General features: G+C 34.6%; 1 protein-coding gene across 5 annotated transcripts in view; it reads right to left on the bottom strand.

The window, feature by feature from the left end:
• Positions 1-4,961: 4,961 nt before the first annotated feature.
• LOC127837840 (uncharacterized) overlaps positions 4,962-22,321 on the bottom strand; it is a 41,835-nt gene continuing 24,475 nt past the window's right edge. The window contains exons 2-6 of one of the 5 annotated variants that reach the window (XM_052365231.1): positions 19,625-20,256; positions 18,202-18,360; positions 16,552-17,009; positions 8,930-12,655; positions 4,962-8,809 (exon numbers count right to left, since the gene is read on the bottom strand). In XM_052365231.1, the coding sequence (XP_052221191.1) occupies positions 8,313-8,809; positions 8,930-12,655; positions 16,552-16,864 (4,536 nt within the window). In that variant the 5' untranslated portion in view covers positions 16,865-17,009; positions 18,202-18,360; positions 19,625-20,256 and the 3' untranslated portion in view covers positions 4,962-8,312. Of the gene's footprint in view, positions 12,656-16,551; positions 17,010-18,201; positions 18,361-19,624; positions 20,257-22,321 lie in introns of all 5 variants that reach the window. The other 4 variants (XM_052365232.1, XM_052365230.1, XM_052365229.1 and 1 more) reach the window with 4 other exon arrangements.

The following is a 22,321-nucleotide window of genomic DNA, read 5'->3' as shown; positions in this document are numbered from 1 at the left end:
AGAAATAACCGTTACCAGCAACATGCAATAATTGTGTGGTGGCGGGGGCATTTCCGACAAATATTTCAAACTTTCTAAATATAAATGAAAAAGAATATATCATTTTATATAAAACACACGTTTACAACAAAATAAAAAATTAAAATACAAAAGTGCATTTAAAAAACTCTTATAAACGTTTAAGTTCACTTTTACACAAACCCTGATGATCTATTTTATGTCAGAGTTTAAAGTCATTGCTTGTGTATACAGAACTGAGTTCTTCGCTAGAATCTTAATATGCCCCTAGGACTAAGTGTTGCGTAATGTTTTTACCACTTATTCAGTTATATGAATTAAGTATATAAAACAAAAAAGTAGTTGTTTATATACTAGGTAACACATATATAAATATATATATAGATATTAAAAAATATATAATAAAATATACAATAAAAATATAATAAAAAATATATATTAAATATATAAATAAATAACAAGTGGGCACCCCACATGAAATTGCTGATTTTTTTGCATATTTGGTACCAGCCGAGAAACAATTTAAAGTCACTTTTTATCGCGCCATCGATGTATGAAAGTCAGTTTTGTGCATATATGTAATGTTTTATGAATATATTAGATTCTCAAAGCTATGTACCACGGACACATTGATGTGCGAATTGGGGGTCGAAATAGGGCGTGCCAAACTTAAGGTCTCTGCCAGTTTTGTCGTATTTTTTCACGTGTTTAAGTGTTTTCACCAGTTATTTGACTCACCCATTTCTTGAATAGGCTTATCCCCTTGCGGCTCTCCAAGATAAACCTGCATTGACATTACCATCTGTATAGATTTCTACATTAATCTCAGACATATAAAATTATATAAGGCATTCGAACCATAACGAATGAAGATTGACGGATACCTGTGTTTTATAAAGTATATTTCGATGTTCACATTCTATCATTTTCCTGAATTGCACCATTACATGCACGTATTAAGCACAGTATGTGTAGCAGTTTTTACCATGCAAAGAGAACATATAATGAACAACTACTTTTACAATATGTTAAGACTAATTACAATAACTACTCGAATATATTTATAGCTAACCACATTCTGAAACAAGTGTACCGTTTATGTTATTGTTTGAGTTTACGGGATTAATAACATTTTATTTATTTTTTAAGTTGGGTAAACTAAATTGATATCTGTAAGAAAAATGATATATCAATAACAACTGATAACACATACATGTATTTTCAATTAACTTAAAAAATGTTAGAAAATTAAACACACAGTTTATTATATGCATATTAACTAGGAAGCACTTACCTCAGTTTAGGCTTAAACAATCTTTACATATATTATTTATTTTCATTAATATTGATGATCATGGTCAATGAATTTCTAGTGATATTGATACTGCGTTTGCCTTTTCAACTTCCAATACTGCATATTTACTTATGTCACATTAGTGCTTACTTAAAAACGTCTATTTTTGTATAATGAAAAATCAAGATACGAGCTTGAAGGTAAGAAGTATATGTTACACGTGCCACCCTTGTGTTATGCTTCCGAAAACAATATAACGACTGGAACTTCCGGAACAAATTATATCCAGTGGACGTCAATGAATACCATTTAAAACTTATCATTACTATATATTCTTGCTTCAAGATGTTGTATTCGGTTTATGATTGATCGGTTTTGTTTTATCCTATATTAGATTATTAGTTTTGCATTGATATTGAATGCGCGACAGACATAACGAGCAGTATGCACATCACAAGGTTTGAAAAGTCTGTTACGCTGTTCATGGGTCCGAGGTAACAACGCATGTATGCGTGGCTGTTCTTGTCAATATAAAGAAGTGAAACTCCAGCTGCTGGAGCAGTATTGAAAGACATGTTTAGAAATACTCTGGAAGTCAACCGAAGCACACGTTGCTTCTTTTAATGCGCATTTATTTCCGTCGCATTCGAACGCGGCGATAGGAGAAGTAACAATTCAATAAGATGCAAATCACGTTGTTAACAATTGAAATAATGTCAAAATTAAATTGGGCGTTTATTGACCAGTTAGATAGTATAATTTATTCCGTCTTTTTCTAATTTTATTAGATCCCACATTGTTTAAGATAAGTCGATACGTTGGCTGTTATACATGATTATTTTCGTTAGTAAACGCACATATAAATCTATTACATGTTTTAATAATGAGCTGATAAACATTCCGTTTATTTACATAAGCGTGAATTACTTCAACCTACAATACCAATCATGAATGGTTGATCGTGGTAATGGATCAGTCAAATAGTTGGTAAAACAAGGGCAAGAAATCTTGCGGATAAGAGTCTAGTTCAAAGGTTAAACGTTTTATTTGTTTTTAAATTAAATGTATATCTGGATTGAATTCATTATTTGCTTGGGCATGCAAATATCTGCAATACACACGTTAAATATTTAAAGCACGGTAAACATGGCTATGCATAATTATTTAGAGAAAAAAAAATTCTTTACTTTTCCTTAGAATTGTGCCCTTACATTTTCGAGTTTTGATGGGATCCATGGATCTAGCACAATGTGTCCAAAATATGCAATTGTGTATCTTCGTCCAAATTTTCCATTTACAAACAAGTTCAGAGTAAAATAAGGTTCAGGTTAAACCAAGATGTCGAATGAATAGTGTTCAACCAATATTCAATAAAGTATTCATTTACATGGTCAAGATTTGGATTTGGTTTAAAGACGTGAACTTTTTATATGTCTTATTCACCAATTACTTTTAGAACTATTTTATAGTAGAAGTTTACACGTACTTTATGAATAAATACCATAAAGATCTAGAATCATGTTAAACAAAATGCATTAATAAAACATAATAAATTGGTTTGGATTTAAAATGCAGAAAATTGCTTTCTTGTTTGTGTTCATTTTTGAAAGATGTCTATCCGCTAATCATACTATCAAAGTAATTTCTTAAATCTAATTCATGGATTTGTTATATTTGTGTTTGCTTAATAAAATAATACAGACACTTTTTGTTCAAAATGTGCATTTTAAACATCGGATCGTCAAATTCAAATAAGCAATTATACAAAGTTTTGGTTTTCATTCATGGGCTGTATTTCGAGGCCGCCTTAAAGAAACAAACGTGTGCGAGTATGATAAAAATATAGACAGTTATTGATGCTTTGCAGCGTAGAGCTCCGTCGAAAGTGTTGCGTTCGAAATTGTTTTCTTGTTAACAGCCATTCAATTGGCATTTTAACGTTTGAATTTATAGTTCACTTAAGCGTAATGTTTTCATTTAACATTTAAATTATTAACCGCCTTTCGTTGGTCACATACAGACACACATACATACACACAGACATACACACAAACAGACACACACACACAGACAGACTCACAGGCAGACACACATACAGACATACATACACACAGACAGACACACAGACACACGCACAGACAGACACACAGACACACACACGCACACAACACACACACAAACAGAATAGACACACAGAGATACAGACACACAGGCAGACACACAGACATACACATAAACAGATACACACACAGACATGCACACAGACACACGCACACACATACATACAAACAGACACACGCGAACACACATACACACACATACAGAAACACACATACACACAAACAGACACACACACAGACAGACTCACAGACAGACACACAGGCAGACATACACATAAAAAAGCAAAATGAAATGCAGAATATGAAACCGTTATTTGTGAGAAGTAATCGTACACGTAAAATATGAATTAGTTACCTGTAAAGAAACAAATATAGTTTAAATATATATTTATTAACGTTCCCTTCAAATAGGTGATCACATGCTGATGTAAAAATGCTCCTTTTTGGCACATCCATGTCGAAACGACACATTTGATCGGTTAACTCATTTTAAAATCAGCTATTTGATTGGAAAGCTGTTAAATCAACGAAGAACTGATTCATATAATGCACGAGAAATTTGTGAGTATTTTTTAAAGTGAAACACGGGGATTTGTATAAGTTTCTAATTATAATCTACTAAAATAACTTGAAGTTACTACTACATGTCTAATAATACAATAATTATGGCTCATTTAAATACCGTTACCTGAACAAAGAATTGCAATCAATTAAATATTTTATATAAATCTACACGTTAATCTACCATACATTATAAAAATGTATGTCCGGTGAAATATACATCTAACTTGTGCAATCTAACTCATCCTTTCATTGTTTGCGTTATAACACATCATCTTCCTGTTCCCATCTTATGCTAATTAATAAAACTATTACCTTAAGTAATTTTTAAGTATAATAATAACCGCATGGAATATTTGTTGGCCAAGTTTATTCAATTGTAGTTTTAATATTCTCCTTCATATTTAAATACTAAAGAAAGAAGTCATATGCCCAACGTTACACATGTGATATTATATACTTTAAATAGATAAGACGAACACATAACACACGTGCTTCTTTAAGCAGTTGTTTCTAACCACGATTAAACAATAGAAATGTTAAATAATAAGTATCATTTCTATAAATGACTTCCTCAATATATCATTAATTCTAAAATTAGCTCATGAAGTTTCGAAACAACAGCGGTTATAACACTTACATGTACAATTGCGTGTTTTTTTTAAACGAATCGGATGGGCTCGAACCACTGACCCCTGGAGTAAAAGTCTATCGCTGAGACCACTCGGCCATTTCTGCTCGCACAATGAGTGATGTATTTTATACTTTATATAAGCAATTCTTGTAGTTTTACAAAATATAACGACAACAACAGAACTCTCCGAATTTTTCAATCGTTTCGCATTGCAATACTTTATAATTTTTAGGTTTTTTTCAATCATCAAAAGATGCATATAATGAATATTTTAGAGCATGGTAAATGTTCAGTATTATTGTTTCCTCACAAATATCATAAATACAACGAAAAGTTTCTAATCTTAAACATTTTATTTTTATTTTGTCAATTTACCAAAACTTGAAAAGGCCCCTTTAACAATTATAAACGATTCTTAGAGAAAGATTCATAACAGAAAACGTAACTGTTAAACAAGAACGTTATTACAAAAAATCTTACGTTGCGTAAACGATGCACATAATGAAACCATAATGCATTTGCATATGCAAACAATTTAAAAACAAACAATATGTTTTTCATTTCACAAAACAGGCCAAACGAGTAGTGTAACTATCATCTGTACAACGCCAACAATGTATAATGTTAAGTATCTTTGCAATTCGGAATGTTTGCTTCAATAAAAATTAATAACATTAAACTGATCGCATCTAAGTTTGCCTGTTTTGATTAGTAGATAACAATATAAAGATAGTAATTACAATTCAAAATCAAAACCATTGATAAGGCAACAATGCAAACAATACAAACTGGTGGGTACAAAATTACGTATGAATATACAACAACAATAACAATTTCAGCAAAAATGCATACAATAAAGCTTCTGGCATACAATAGTGAAAGTATGGATAAAATGATAAAGGTTAACGTACTAACGACAGTAACGTACTCAATATCATCATAGGCTTCCATCAGCAAATGAAACCAAAACAAAACAAGCGAAATGTACAGAATCGTGTTCCATAAAAATGTTTTTGATGCAGCTGTATAGTTTCAAAATTTTAAAGATGTCATAGCGGTGTCAACAGCAGTTTATAAAGAAAATAAATTCACAAAAACCCATTTGAATTAGCTGTTAAAAAAGGTAAATAAACCATGACGGTATATCCCAGTGCAGACACAAGTTAAACTTAAAATAAGTTTAGTTAATGAAGGAAAGAATAAACCTTATATACAACTTAAAAAGTCGATTACAAAGACAAGAGAAACAACGACATTGAACCATGACATTTTTTTTAATGTGCCATGGAAGACTGTAAAAAGTATATTCGTGTAATACATTTGATCATTGTTTCCGATTGCTCGTTATGATGGATGTAGAAGCATTTACTTTGGACCCTCTCGCATTAAACAATAATTTCACACTGAATCTCATTGAAAGAATTTCGATAGCAAAAACCAATCTATCGCGTGTATCGTATGAAGGAAGCAATAAGACTTATCTCCTTAAAACCTATATGTACATGTGACTTACACACATGGGCCCATACATTAAATAACGTTACACGATGGCTTTCAATACTATATCGCAACATCTGACACAAACGCATAATGCAAATGAAAAAATAAAACATAAACATTTGAAAATAAGAAAACGCATAATAATCATTATCAATATAAAGTTATAAGTGCTTGCTCATATTAACAAATATATTTCTTGCAATAAAGAAAAGAATTAAAATTGAAGAAACTCGCGAACCACTCGTTGTTTACCTATACAAACAAACTATCAATGTGGATAGGCCATTATGTATATTTTTCAGTAAGTTAACAACACTTAGCGAAACAATACATTTTCGACATGAAATACTTGCATAAGATAATTTGAACACTTTTCACGATGATTTGGTTAATGATTGTTTAACAAAAAATTGATTAAAATAGCACAGGGGTCGTCGTTTTGCATGGTATTCTAGCTCGATATGTCCATCTTCTGCAATCAGTTCTGATCCTAGTTCTTGTGCGTGTGTGTATCTAACATTTTGTATTTTTCCCGTAAATACCGGTAGGTATGAAACGGATCGAGATCATCCCCTTCACAATTTACATAGTTTATGGCTTTAATAGAATACCAGACAATTTTAATCGTTATAAAACACTTTATATATACACATTATTATGTACTAAATAAACATTTGCCATTTGGAGTAGAATAATACAGAAAAACTCGGAACTATTCATTTGTATAAGTAATGAGAAATAATACAATCATTTATAATAGTGATATTAAGACAGTATTGTACTAAAAGACGACGTTTTAATAATTGTGCGTCAAAATTGGGGCTGTGTTTTTATATTTTAGAGAATCATTTGGTCAGCAGGTGTTGGAGGAGTTATTAATATACAAAAATCTTCATGCAATTGAAACAGATAATATAAAATACAACAACACAATTTAGGTCAGAACTATGAAAAGCAAGTGTTGAAATTGTATGAGTAAAAAAATATTGTAAAAAGCTAAGAAAATTCCTACATGATGACATAGTATTCGATTGTGCAATCAAGGTTTTTATAGACAATTATATTTGATAATATTTTATCACCGAGACAAAAACAATTAATCAGACAGTAGGGCGATCCATGATAAACAAATAAAAAATCAATGTTGTATGTTTTTCGACAAGCAGAATAGTTGTTACAGATATATTTAAAAAGTGTGATACTGACGTTTTGATAAACCAATTATTAAAACAATAGACGAAAACAATGTTACACCCAAACATGTCGTTAAATACCTGTGTAACTGCTTCCTATACCCTACTTCTTGTTCATCTAGCCTATAGGTCACATAGATTTATGATTGTCTCTTATTAATATACACAATTCACTTCAGAGTCAGACACATACATTTTCTGTTGGTAACAAACATTCAGTTGCCACCTTACAGACATGTCTAGTGCGACAAGTACAATTATGTGTGTCTCTGTTTGGCATGCAAGCCGTTCTAAATATGGTTCTGACATGCATCATGAATACTAAACATTAGAGAAATGGTAATCATCATAATAAAATCCAGCCAGACTGTTTGTTTACACATAATGAAGGGTTTATTTACAGCACAATGTGATAGAAGCGAACAAATTATTGTACATATTCGTTGAAACCGGATCAAATTGCAAATAGGTAAACAATTTATGGTTTGTCTTCGTTTCAATAACAAGTTTCTCAAATTGCACGTACGGATCAGTAAATGAGGCTTTGTTAATACAAAATGAAGATGCGAACCGTCCACAAGATTTTGATGCAAACCGCTTTTTGTTATGCATCTTTCGTCCCCAGTGTGTATACTCTCTTTGGAAAACCTTTTTATAGAAAACTTTGTTTTAAAAACTCTAATTAAATCGCATTCTTAATAAACATCTTTAATGCATATCGCCCATGACATTTATTATTAAATTAATAATCCTTTTTCATTACTCTGTTAACATATTCCTTTATTATTGAATATATAATTTGAGCGGGTTTCAAGGTAATGTGTTTACCGACTACACTTCATTCAAGATGATGGAATTCAGATTCTTTGAGTCGAATAGTGGGGCATACTTCTTTACTAGCATTGGCCGATGAGATGGCAGCAAGGTTATGTATTTACCGAGAAAAATTGATTCAATATTATGGCATTCAGAGATTTCGAGTCCATTACATTTTAAATGAGAAGACGAATTGGCCGCAAGGTAATGGCTTTACCCAGAGCAATTGATTTTAGTGTATGAATATGAGATAAATTTAGTCGGGTACATTTGCATTGTAGGTTGATTGTCTTTACTCGACCACGGAGAACAACTGGTAGAAGGGTGATATCATGCCCAAGAGCAATTGAATCAATACTATGGTTTCTAGATATATCGAGACCACTACATTTGCATTGCATGTCAATGGTTCTTACTCCACGAGGAAGACGACCTGGCAGCAAGGTAATGTCTTTACCGAGATCAATTGATTTAAGATGATGACATTCAGAGATATCGAGACCACTACATTTGCATTGCATGTCAATGGTTCTTACTCCACGAGGAAGACGACCTGGCAGCAAGGTAATGTCTTTACCGAGAGCAATTGATTTAAGATAATGACATTCGGAGATATCGAGCCCACTACATTTGCATTGCGTGTCAATGGTTCTTACTCCACGAGGAAGACGACCTGGCAGCAAGGTAATGTGTTTACCGAGAGCAATATATTCAAGATGAACGCATTCAGAGATATCGAGTCCACTATAGTTGCATTGCATGTGAATTGCTCGTACTCCACAAGGAAGACGACATGGCAGCAAGGTAATGTCTTTACCGAGAGCAAGTGATTCAAGATGAACGCATTCAGAGATATCGAGTCCACTACAGTTGCATTGCATGCCAATTGTTCGTACTCCATTAGGAAGACGACCTGGCAGCAAGGTAATGTCTTTACCGAGAGCAAGTGATTCAAGATGAACGCATACAGAGATATCGAGTCCACTACAGTTGCATTGCATGTCAATTGTTCGTACTCCACGAGGAAGACGACCTGGCAGCAAAGTTATGTCTTTACCGAGAGTAATATATTTAATATACTGGAATTCAGAGACATCGAGACCACTGCATTTGCAATGCATGTCAATTTTTCTCACTTTATGAGACAAACGAAATGGCGGCAAGGTAATGTCTTCACCAAGAGTAATAAAATCAAGATAAAGGCATTCAGAGATATCGGGACCAATGCATTTGTTATGCATGTCAATGGTTCTTACTTCACAAGGAAGACGATCTGGCAGCAAGGTAATTTCTTTACTGAGAGCAATTGATTCAAGATGATGGCATTCAGACATATCAAGTCCACTACATGTGCATTGCGTGTCAATGGTTCTTACTCCACGAGGAGGACGAACTGCCATCAAGGTAATGCCTTTACCGAGAGCAATTGATTCAAGTTCATAGCATTCAGAAATATCGAGTCCACTATATTTGCAATGCATGTCAAGTTTTCGTACTCCACAAGGAAGACGACCTTGCAGCAAGGTAATGTCTTTACCGAGAGCAAGTGTTTCAAGATAAAGGCATTCAGAGATATCGAGTCCACTACATTTGCATTGCATGTCAATGGTTCTTACTCCACGAGGAAGACGACCTGGCAGCAAGGTAATGTCTTTTCCGAGAGCAAGTGTTTTAAGATTATGGCATTCGGAGATATCGAGACCACTACATTTGCATTGCATGTCAATGGTTCTTACTCCACGAGGAAGACGACCTGGCATCAAGGTAATGTCTTTACCGAGAGCAATTGATACAAGACAATGGCACGCAGATACGTCGAGTCCAGCGCATGTGCATTGTAGGTCAATGCCCAGGACTCGAACAGGAAGAGGACCCGGTATCAAGGTTATGCCAAAACCGAGTTTAATAAATTTAAGATCAGGACATGCTTTAATATCTAGTCCAGCACATTTACATTGTAATGTTAATGACTTAAAGCGACAAGACAGAGAACCTGGTATCAAGATAACGTCATCGCCGAGTCTAATGGATTCGAGATCATGACATGATGTCAAATCTAATCCAGAACATGTGCCTTCAACATTAACGTATTTAAGTCTTCCTCGAAGTGCAACTGGTGCCAAAGTTATTTTTTTACCGATCGCTATTTGTTCTAGATTATGGCAACCGTTCAATTCCAATCCATTACATGTGCCTCGTAACGTAAGTTTTTTTAAATTATGTAGCTGTGCAAGGGACGATGGTGCCAATGTAATTTCCGGCCCAAGCTCAATTTCCTGTAGATTATTACACAGTGAAAGATCCAATCCGCTACACATACAGATTAATTCAATGTTTTCCATGTTTCCCCTTAGTGTTGTTGGTAGCAATCTTACATTTTTACTGATAACTAGAGTGTCTATGTTGTGATCCGGTGGTAAGTTTAAACCATCGCATGAGCCAAGAATGTTCAGATGTTTAATCTTACACTGCAAATTTATTGAATTGGAGTTCAGCTGCACTCCCGAGCTGAGTTCAATAGTTTCAAGATTGTGACATAAAGACAAATCCAAATTATCACAGTTGCATGTGAATTTAAGCGATGTCATATTTCCGCGTAGAGTAGTTGGAAATAACACGTCGATGTTACCGATGTCAACAGTTTCTAGACTGTGACTTGCAGACAAATCTAATTTGCCATTAACCGTAGCACGGTGTTGTATTGTAATGTGTTTCAGATTATGCAAATTGCTTAATGCCAATGGTAACAAGGTTACTTGTCCAAAGAGATGAATGCTTTCCAAATAAGTGCACGGCGATATATCGAATAGTTCATATTTACCTTCATGTGCTTTATACATTCTTTCATTTTCTTGAACATTATTATATGTTATTCCTTCAGAGACAAGCATCTCATAATCAGGAATGGCATCACCAAATATATACCAGAAACGCAAGTTTGATGCATTGGCTTTCATGAGAAAAGTTGCAATTTCCATTTCAGTTTTACTTGACAATGAAAAATCAAAATATATGTGGCTAAGTTTCAAGTGGATATGATTTTCATCAATGCGGTTTGCTTTTGCTTCCTTAAATCCTGAAATCAATATCTTCTGAAAGGATCGACTTTTGCAGAAATGTGGCTGATTTGAACTAAGTCTCGCTACATGACCATACAAAACACACGACAATTTATTGGCAGCATCGATGTTAAGTCCGCACAGAAATCTAAATAACTCGCATATTTGGAGATGGCCGTTATCAAATCTCCTAACAAATTCACTTAATTCGTCATCGATGACGTTCATATTATCAGCAATATAATACGCAGCCAGAAACTCCTGAATACTTTTGTGTACGAATGAAAGAGAGGGTGATCTATTTGTGAAGGATGAACTTCGTCTCTGAGATAAAACTCCAGCATTAAGTGCAAACGATTTAATTTCTGCTTTGTCGGCGGAATGTTGCAAATACTGATTAAACTCCATTTCGCTAAAAACAAGTGATTTCTCCCTCTCCAATGAAAACAGACAGTAAAATGCTACCTTAGCAATAGATTTCACAAACTTAATATTTGGTTTTATAAAATGTGTGTTTTTCAAACAAAATACCGGTGAATCATAAAAATATTCATTTTCACTGTTAATTTTTGCAAGAAGACTGTCAAGCAGAGAACTGTAGATTTGACAAGCTGTTCCTTTTAGGCATAAACCATCGACCCACAGGCACACGATCATTGTCAGCATCATTGGAACCTTTAGAAAATGTTCTAGTTGATTCTTGTCGATATACTTTTTGAATTCCGAGTTGAAGTCTTTATTGTGCTCATTATAACAACTTACTAATATGTTATTGGCTAACATGTACGGCTTGTTTACTCCAGTAATTTCTAGTAAACTCCCAATGCAGGAATCTCTGATACAGTTTTCAAGTTTCCACGGACGAGTTGTTATCAATACTGTACAAAGATTGTAACATGTAGGCAACAACGGCTGGGATAGTTTTCCATCGGAGTAAGTCCACTCATCTAATCCGTCTTGAATCACTAAACACGGCTCTTTAAGCATTACTTTTTGGAGAAGTGTGTACATTTTCTCTCGATCAAGATCTCCGTATATATTGTCAATTATCTGCTCTTTGATAATATGCATAACTTCTAACTGAGAAGGCGAATCTCTCAACGTAACTAGAAATACAAATTCATATTCGTGCAGTGCCTCTTTATCATTAAAGTTCTCCCTAAGCTGTGATGTCGGATCCGACTTCGAAGAATCACTGCACCAATCTAGAACAACTTTTGTAGCAAATGTCGTTTTACCTGTTCCAGCCTCACCTTTTAAGAAAATAAGATTATTCTGTGCGTCTCTCATCAGAATATCTTTGTATTTATCCACGCATTTTGTTTTGCCATCGACATGTTTTTGAATTTTTGGAGGAACATATATGTCCATCAAAGGTTTGTCTATGAGTGGCATCAATACCGATAAAGGTGTGTGTCGAAAACGAGTGCTGTAATACCGCTTCATTTGTTGTTTTAGCGCTAAAATAACAAACAATATATGTTTAATGAATACCAACTGATGAAAACAAATGTTATCGAAGATTGGTATCTAGTTTTACATTACATATATAGGATCATCACAAACGAACAATTTGCAAGAAATTTTGAAACACCGCCACTTTTTTTAACAACATAATATACTCTGTATTGCATAGAACCATGTTCGGAAAACTGTATCGCAAGTGGCAGCCATGTTTGCCAAGTCAAATAACAAATATTGCAAAACCTATATTCTTTTAAAACTTGTGCGTACGAGCAATTTGAAATTAAGATAGTTAAAGTTCTTTAGTATTTATACAATGGCAAAGCCATGACAAAGATCAAAAGGTGAAAACATTGTTTTCGTATTACGGGCAAAAGCCCGCATAGCGGGCGTTGACCGTTCATACATATGGCAATTTAGACAAATAATATGCATAGGGGATGCATCTACAAAAGAATTGTCACGCGACATATATTTTCGCGATGCATTTATCCCCCTTGAATACTTATCTTGTCCATGTTCTGCCTCAGTTTGTTTAGTTGCGAATTTATTTGATTCGATTAATTCAATATCTTAATATTATTATTATCCTCACAAATCAATACATAAAACTGTTGAAATAATTGATTCGCTGAATTCATGAACATCGGCGTTGATTTCAAGCTCTCAAATTTTTAAGGGGAGCTAACCACTGCGCATAAAGCGTCCGGTGTTTTAATACTTGTCAAAATTCGTGACTCATTTTCCATTCGCTCTCAGAAAGCAGTTTTACGTGTGATCATGGGCAATATTCTAGTGAGTTGTGGTTGTTATCCATCAGAAACGCATTTATTCACAAAATTTAACGATATTCCGATTAAACTTTTTAATCTTTAAGCTTATTTAAAGGTTACATATCACTATGTAAAGTTTAGGCCTAAAACAACAAAATCTGATACCGTTGGGTTTTCGTACCAAAATCTTTCGTAACAAACCTCCCAGATTCGAAATCAACAACAAAAACAGGCCATTTATAAATTGTCTGCATCATTTATAAAATTTTAATATTTTTTTTTGGTTTTCCGTTTTTAGAAGCTGTTCTGCCAAGGCAAGAGCTGGGCATCACCCAAGTCATTCTTTCGAGCAACACTGACAGTTTTGGTTTCCAGAAATCAACAAATGAGGGATTTCTGAGTTCCCAAGCTATACACACAGTTATTAGCTGTGGTGATCTTATTTATTGGTTCTGTAGGTTTTACTTGGATGGAACATGTATGAACTTTAATAGAACTTTGAAAAGTCTTTATCTGTCTATAAACAAAAATTAGCGATGGCATTATACGATCAGATGTGCAAACATTGTCAAAGGGTTGTTAAATTAACAATTTGAAGGCAATTATGCTAAAGAAATATGAAGGTTCCCATGCAAATTTAGTCTGTATATAGACAAGTGTCTGCCAATAAATATCAAACTAGTAATACAAACCTTACCACAAGTATGTAAAAGCACTAAGTACCTGTTGTTATCATTTTTAGATAAGATAGTGTAGTTCTAATAAGTGGCAAATAGCTTGTTTAGATAATGCATAATGCCATTAATATGATTTCCTTTCTATTGTGTTACTAATAAATTGGTTGTAACTTAAAAATTGTTGTTCCATGATAAATGTTTTGTGCGCTAGTAAAAAACCAGCATTGTTAATTTTGTAAAAGGTACTAAAATGTTACTTCATTGATTCCACAGTTTGTCAAAAGATAACATCACGTTGTAATTTCATAAACTTAAATATTCTTGTAAGTTGATTACAGTGTTTTAGTATTACTTATTGTGTAACTATTATTTAATGCGCAAATAAATGACGTTAAGTGTTTTGTACCTCCACACAATACCACGTACCTTTTTATATATGTACTGAATATATATATATATATATATATATATATATATATATATATATATATATATATATATATATATATATATATATGTATATATATATATATATATATATATATATATATATTCAGTACATATATAAAAAGGTACGTGGTATTGTATTACATCATTTACATGCTTCTGCTAGCGGCTTAGCCAAGAAAGACAATGACTGACATATAAATAAGCTCATATGATTACTGATAATCTATGTTTTATTGTATATGTTAATTGAATGTTTAAATAAAACAATATGGATGATATAACATAATGAATTCTAATATTTGCATTCAAATTGTAACTATAGTGCTACAAACTAAGTATATGCAGTTTAGACTGTGATTTAAGAATTGCTACAAAATGGCTAACTTTAAAGTGGCGACAAAATTTAAACTATTCGACAATAATTTGAGAAATAAAATTAGAACCCTGCAAGATACCTGTATGAATTTAATATTTTAATTGCAAAACAAGTATGCTGCCATGCTGTAACACATAATTATACATTGATAATCAAAAAAGACAATTAGCGGTGTTAACGTTTCCCAACAGTAAGTCCGTAGTACACGGATAGAAGTTCCAGGTATGTTTTTCAATACTTAGTGTGTGTAATTTGACAGTCTAAAACTTATTGGATTAAAAAAATCCTGTCAAATTTGTCAATCAAAATTGAAATGACACATCACATTATTTTTATTATGTTAAATCAGTGTATTGTATGCTAAATTCAACTGCTTCAGCAAGCTGTTAAGTTGAATTGAGATATTTGATGAAACAAACTGTTTCCTGGGTAGGACCAGTACTTAGTGTCTTTAGGATTATCTAAAGAGTGCTCCCACTTAAGGGATCAGTGCAGAGACCTTACTAAGCCAGTAAGCAGACACCCTATCCACTATACCGCAGCCATCGAACCAGCTTTAAATTCCTGCGGCTAGAAAACACACAATTATAAGATGCTAGATCTTAAAGCTAGCTTCTCTCTTTAAGATTGATTTTTTTGGATGCATTACTTTATTAGTGAAACAATTATAATATTTTGAACACAATAATGTCCATATATTTATTAAAATACATGGTTATCAAAAAACTTAAAAAGCTTTTGCCCGTAAATTAGGTAGCACCTATAATTATATAAGTTAGTAAGTACAAGGTTAATATGTTTGAAGTGACAGTTCTGCTGTCGATCTGCATTCAATTTGTCGAAAATAGCAAAAAAAAATTACAGCGGCGAATTTCTACACTAGTGTTTTACTCTGAAAGTCCTTGTATTTAAAGTTTATTGAGAAATGCAACGCGCAAATAAATACAGCAATAAAATATAACTAGGTTTAAGAATAGGTGCATTAGCAGTAACATGTAGCTGGAAGGATTGAAATATATATATATATATTATATAGCTGAATTGCATATTTATATTCACATGAATATGGAACTAACCTGCAAGATGGTTATTGAGATTACTTCAACAATTTGTTCAAAACCGTAAACATTGTATGTGCCCGTTTGTCATATATCATGTAAACTGTTGTACTCCATCTTCGTATGATCATACAATTAACATGTTTGTTACAATATTATATAGATGATATTGGATTCGGTGGAATATCGATTTTTATTTCACGAGTGATCATATAAAATAATATTTTCACGAGTGGCGCAGCCACGAGTGAAAATATGTATTTTTTATGATCACGAGTTAATAAAAATCGATATTCCATCGAATCCAGTAAATTTTCTATTTATTTTATGCGTTTTTCACCGTAAATTTACATTGTGAAGGAGTTTAACAGGATACATTCGCTGGATTTATGACGTCATTTCGTCGAAACAATGACGTCATTTCACAATAAAACAGTGAAAAATATCGATATTTGTCACTATTATTTTTCACTGTATAAAATAGTGAAATACCAGTTTTATTTCACTCATATTTCTCTAGAAACCACCGGAAAGTATAAAATAAAATTATATATTTACCTTCACGAGCTGATTCATAGTTACATGGATTATATTCGTCCCCCGTAATGAAATGTAAAACGTTTTCCGATGCTTCCTTTAGTTCCTCTTTATATTTGGCTGCGTTGTTATCAAATTCAGATTTACACTTGATAATGTGATCGTCAAGTTCATTTTTACAAGTATTAGTTTTCTTTTCGATTTCATTTTGACATGTGGTTGTATGACTATCTAGAAAATGTTTACAGCTGACTGTTCGTGTCACTATTTCAGTTTTACATAGGTCTCTGCTATAAAGAATTTCTTCTTTGCATATGTCTGTCTGAGATTTCATGTCATCCGTACACGTGAGTATGTATTTTTTTTATTTCATCTATAGCATCTTCTGCGGTTTGTTCAACTTTCTGCAATATCTTCTGAGCTTCCTGTAGACCATTAAACATTTCGGCCGTTGTGATCTTAAACGTGTCCTGTTTCAGCTGTAAAAAACACAAGCGAGTTTTACAAGAGCTTTGTCACAGACGTGACGTACACCCCCACATGCTGCATTGACACATAATATTTTGCATGCTGTCTTCACAAAACAAAAGAAGCTAATTTATGGCGATTTTTAAGAAGTATTATGCCATTATGAGTTATGGCTATTTTGACCTTTGAACTCTTGAATTCTTTCGCATGACACCCCGTCCAATGACTGTGAACAAAATTAATGTACAGTCATTTTAAAATCTCACAATGAATGACATAGTTATGGCCCGGACAAGCTCATTTATGGCCATTTTTGACTTTTGAAATCCAAGTGTGACCTTGACCTTGGAGATATAGATGTCATTCTTTCGCATGACAAGCCGTCCAATGATTGTGAACACATGTACAGAACAATTTTAAAATCTCAAAATGAATGACATAGTTATGACCCGGACAAGATCATAAATGGCAAATTTTGACCTTTGAACTAAAAGTGTGACCTTGACCTTGGATATATCGACGTAATTCTTTCGCATGACACACCGTTCAATGATGGTGAACAAATGTGCCAAATGATGATAAAATCTCGCAATGAACGCCATAGTTATGGCCCGTACAAGATCATTTATGGCCATTTTTGACCTTTGAACTCAAAGTGTGACCTTGACCTTGGAGATATTGACGTAATTCTTTCGCCTGACACACTGTCCAATGATGGTGAACGATTGTGTTGAATGATTTTAAAGTCTCACAATAAATGACAAAGTTATGGCCCGGACAAGCTCATTTATGGGCACCTCCAAGTGTGACCTTTACCTTGGAGATATCGACGTACTTCTTTCGCATGACACACCGTCACATGATGGTGAACAAATGTACCAAGTCATTTTAAAATCTATCGATAACTGACATAGTTATGGTCCGGACAAGCTTTCGATTAAAAACTCACTAAGTGACCATGTGACCTAGTTTTTGACAGGCATGACCCATATTCAAACTTGACCTAGACATCATCTTGATAGAACTTTTGACCAAGTTTGGTAAATATCGGATGAAAATTTCGGGACAGACCGACAGACCGACCGACAAAGTGACTCCTATATAGCCCCCATTACCAATGGTAATAGGGGTATAATTAATGTTAAACAATAAATAAATACTGAAGATTATTTGTCATTATTGATTTTTTATCATACGTAGTACCTGTTGAAGTGCAATCACGGCGTCTTGTGCACTGCTGTCATGTGCTAGTGATGTTGGATCTCCTAGCAGATCAGTAAGCGTTGTGAAATAGTCATTGAGATCGATGTCGGTCACTTTGCAGTCAGACGTGTGACGGACTGCTTTGCAAATATCACGAGCCTATTATCAATATATAATAAACCTCATAAGCTTCTATTTAGCAAATAAGATGAGCGAGACAATATAGATTTTACATTAGGTTAAAGTAAAGACTTGCCGTGAATGATAATAATGATAACAAAGTATAATTCAATAAATGGTGGAGGGTGGTGGTGGATGGTGGAGGGTGGTGGTGGGTGGCGGTGGGTGTTGGTGGTGGTGGCGGTGGAGGGTGGTGGTGGGTGGTGGTGGTTGGTGGTGGTGGTGGGTGGTGTTGGTGGGTGGTGGCGGAGTGTTGGTGGGTGTTGGTGGGTGTTGAAGGGAGGTGGTGGTGGTGGTGGGTGGTGTGTGGTGGTGGTGGGTGGTGGAGGGTGGTGGTGGGTGGGGAGGGTGTGGGTGGTGGAGGGTGGTGATGGGTGGTGGTGGGTGGTGATGGGTGGTGGTGGTGGTGATGGGTGGTGGTGGGTGATGATGAAAGGTGGTGGTTGAGGGTGGTGGTGGTGGTGATGGGTGATGGTTGGTGGTGGTTGCTGGTGGTGGGTGGTGGTGGTGGGTGGTGATGGGTGGTGGTGGGTGGTGATGGGTGGTGGTGGGTGGTGGTGGGTGGTGGTGGGTGGTGGAGGGTGGTAGTGAGTGGTGATGGGTGGTGGTGGCTGGTGATGGGTGGTGGTGGGTGGTGGTGGGTGATGAAGGGTGGTGGTGGGTGGTGGTGGGTGATGGAGGGTGGTGGTGGAGGGTGGTAGTGGTTGGTGGTGGTTGGTGGAGGATGGTGGTGGTGTGTGGTGTTTGGTTGTGGTGGAAGTAGTAGTAGTAGTAGTAGTAGCAGTAGTAGTAGAAGTAGTAGTAGTAGTAGTAGTATTAGTAGTATTAGTAGTATTAGTAGTAATAGTAGTAGTAGCAGCAGCAGCAGCAGCAGCAGCAGTAGTAGTAGTAGTAGTAGTAGTAGTATCAGTAGCAAAAGCAGTAGCATCAGTAGTAGTAGTAGTAGTATATAGCAACCATCATTTTAATACCTTTTATGCACAATTTTTCTTAATATTTCATTCGTTATACACGTCAATGCTATTGTTTGCATTGTCTGAGATAATAAATGAATGTACATACGTTGAATAAAGTATATGCGTTATTAATATCCTTTTATGTAATATATTGACGATATACATGGAAAATAACCGTGAAAATAAGCAAATATATGTCTTCAAAACCATTAACGTTATTTTTTTAACATTTAATTACATTTACTTATATCAATATCTGTTTGTAGACTCTTGTGTGCGGAATTTACCTTAGTCAAAAGACATGGAGGATCTGTGCGATTGTTTTTATGCTGAATGAAAAGCGAAGCTCAAAGGGTTTGAAGTTCAACAAAAAACTGATAATCCCGTTTAAATCCGTGTCTTCAAACGACATTTTTAGATCATAGCCATCTTCTGAAAAATAACATTTTGCAATTTCCCATGGATGAGACGCCCATCGTTGTGCTGATGTACACTTCCATGAAGGTCCTCGGTATCGGTGGTTGTTTGTAATTTGGCCCATAACCTTATCACATATATTTACCGGACATGGTCGCGTGTAATTTGCAGCAGGATCATGCATGGAGCATGTTCTTCTCCAAATTTTGCAGACTTTTGGTGTTGGGCATGTCAATAAATTTGCAGTTCCACAGCACATGGGTGGTGATCTTATTTTTAAGATCGATGTGTAAATACTAGTGTGGAAATTCTGAGCCTCTGTTTTTACGAGGTGCTGTAAGCCTGACTTTGCAATGTCTATAGCCAGCCATGACTTTAACCAGTTGGTCCTTTCCTTCTCCGAGAAAACATCGGCTATGCTCGCCATGACATGTATGAAAGTTGTCTCAAACACTGCGTCGTCAGCAAACAACTGCTATTTCGTCTTTACCACGTTTTGTATCTGACAATATTAAATAACATACATTTACAAACAATGTCAACACATGTGCATATACAATCGTCACACAATCCTTAATTATTGTTATTATCATACTAACTAATATCCTAAAATCAGGCTGCAAACAATACATCGTTTTTATTATTAATGGTTAACTATGCAGTCGTAGTATTGATTCACAATTTATTTTCATAATTTCTATGTATTTAAAATTGATGTGTGTTCTAGTGAGCAACGTTATTATTTGCTTTTAATTGGAAGTGTGTGTGCGCTATAAGTTCCATTTATGCTGGTATAAATGAGCACTATATAACAAAACTATACAAAATTATTATACCAACCGTAAATTTATTCAATAACAAGAGCTGTCACCATATGATGACATATGCCCCCTATAAAAGCTTTGATAGAAGTTATGAGCATTTTTCGAAACCTAAACACAGATTTCGAAACCTAAACGCGGACCCTAAGTTCAAGGTCAAGGTCAAAGGGGTCAAAATTGTTGTGTGTATTGAAAGGCCTTGTCCATATACACATGCATACCAAATATGAAGATTATATCTCAAGGGACATAGAAGTTATGAGCATTGTTCGAAACCTAAACGCAGATTTCGAAACCTACACGCGGACCCTTAGTTCAAGGTCAAGGTCACAGGGTAAAAATGTGTGTGCTTATGGAAAGGCCTTGCCCATATACACATGCATACCAAATATGAAGGTTTTATCTCAAGGGACATAGAGGTTATGAGCATTTTTCAAAACCTTAACGCAGATTTCGAAACCTAAACGCGGACCCTAAGTTCAAGGTCAAGGTCACAGGGTCAAAATTTGTGTGCGCATGGAAAGGCCTTGTCCATATACACATGCATACCAAATACGAAGGTAATATCTAAAGGGCAGCTTCGTTGCCACGCTGAGGCACACCGAGGCAGTTGCCTCGGCTAAAATTTGCAGAGCAATGTTGAGATTACAAGGCCATGATGGCCCTGTATCGCTCCACTGTTTTTTCTTTGTGAAATGTACTCAAGCATATGACTTTCTATCCCTCGTCCCACTGGGCGCTTAAAGTTGGAAGGGTGAGCCTTTTTATATATGGAAAAAGTTACTACCGTGTTAACTAAACAGACAAAAAGCCCGGGAATTGTTGCACAGGTCCTTTGCTTATAACGTAGTACATTTATCTCTCCAAAAGATATTGTCGTTCTTTCTATTTCACATATTTTTAGATGCTGAAGATAAAATCTACGCATTTGATTTGAAACAGATTCACAAGACCCATAGGAATCAAAATGCCTTAACCCTTTACCAAACAACACATTTTGGACTTTCCCAATTTGAAAGAGGTTGCAGACGTCAATTGAATTAAAATGGAATATGAAGGAAATGATCAGGTAGGGTAGAAATAATTGTGATAAAAGGAGAAATTGCTCATCAACCCACACATCCCTAGGACCAACAGGCCTGAGAATATTATGATAATCTAAAGATTATTTCTTTATATTTATAAATGTATTTAATTAAGTAATACATTTGACTTCTAAGATCAATTCATAACTTATATTAAGAAAATTATAAAATCGTCATAAATATATATGGATTGTTGAGCAATTGACAATCATTTCAACAATTCATGATCAGTGACGTTTCACAAATAGAACAATGAATCATTAGTTATTAAAAAGCAGCATATTCGATAGTTAAGAACATTGCACTTCATTAATTTCAACACCTTCTCTTGGATACAAAGTTTGAGTTTACCGTGCAGTATCATATATTGACTTTCCTTGAAATAATTATGTTCATGGAAGTTGTGTTTTTAAAATCAATAATATATTATTAAACTGGTTTTAACACTACAAAAAGACATGAAATTAACATGTCATCCAAAATATTTTCATCCGGATATATGGTCACTTTCGACATATTTAAATAAAACCCGACTTTTTTCAGTTTATAAGAAAAACATTCACAACACATGTTCTTACTTCAATGCCTTTGTAAGCAGTCACCATCTGACCTAAAATGGCAATAAATGACAGGGTTTTATCTCATGTTTACAAGATGTTGA

This window comes from Dreissena polymorpha, chromosome 7 (genome assembly GCF_020536995.1).
Source record: "Dreissena polymorpha isolate Duluth1 chromosome 7, UMN_Dpol_1.0, whole genome shotgun sequence".
Classification (NCBI taxonomy): domain Eukaryota; kingdom Metazoa; phylum Mollusca; class Bivalvia; order Myida; family Dreissenidae; genus Dreissena; species Dreissena polymorpha.
The sequence above is the reverse complement of the archived record's forward strand: the minus strand, read 5'-3'. Positions and strand labels throughout refer to the sequence as shown.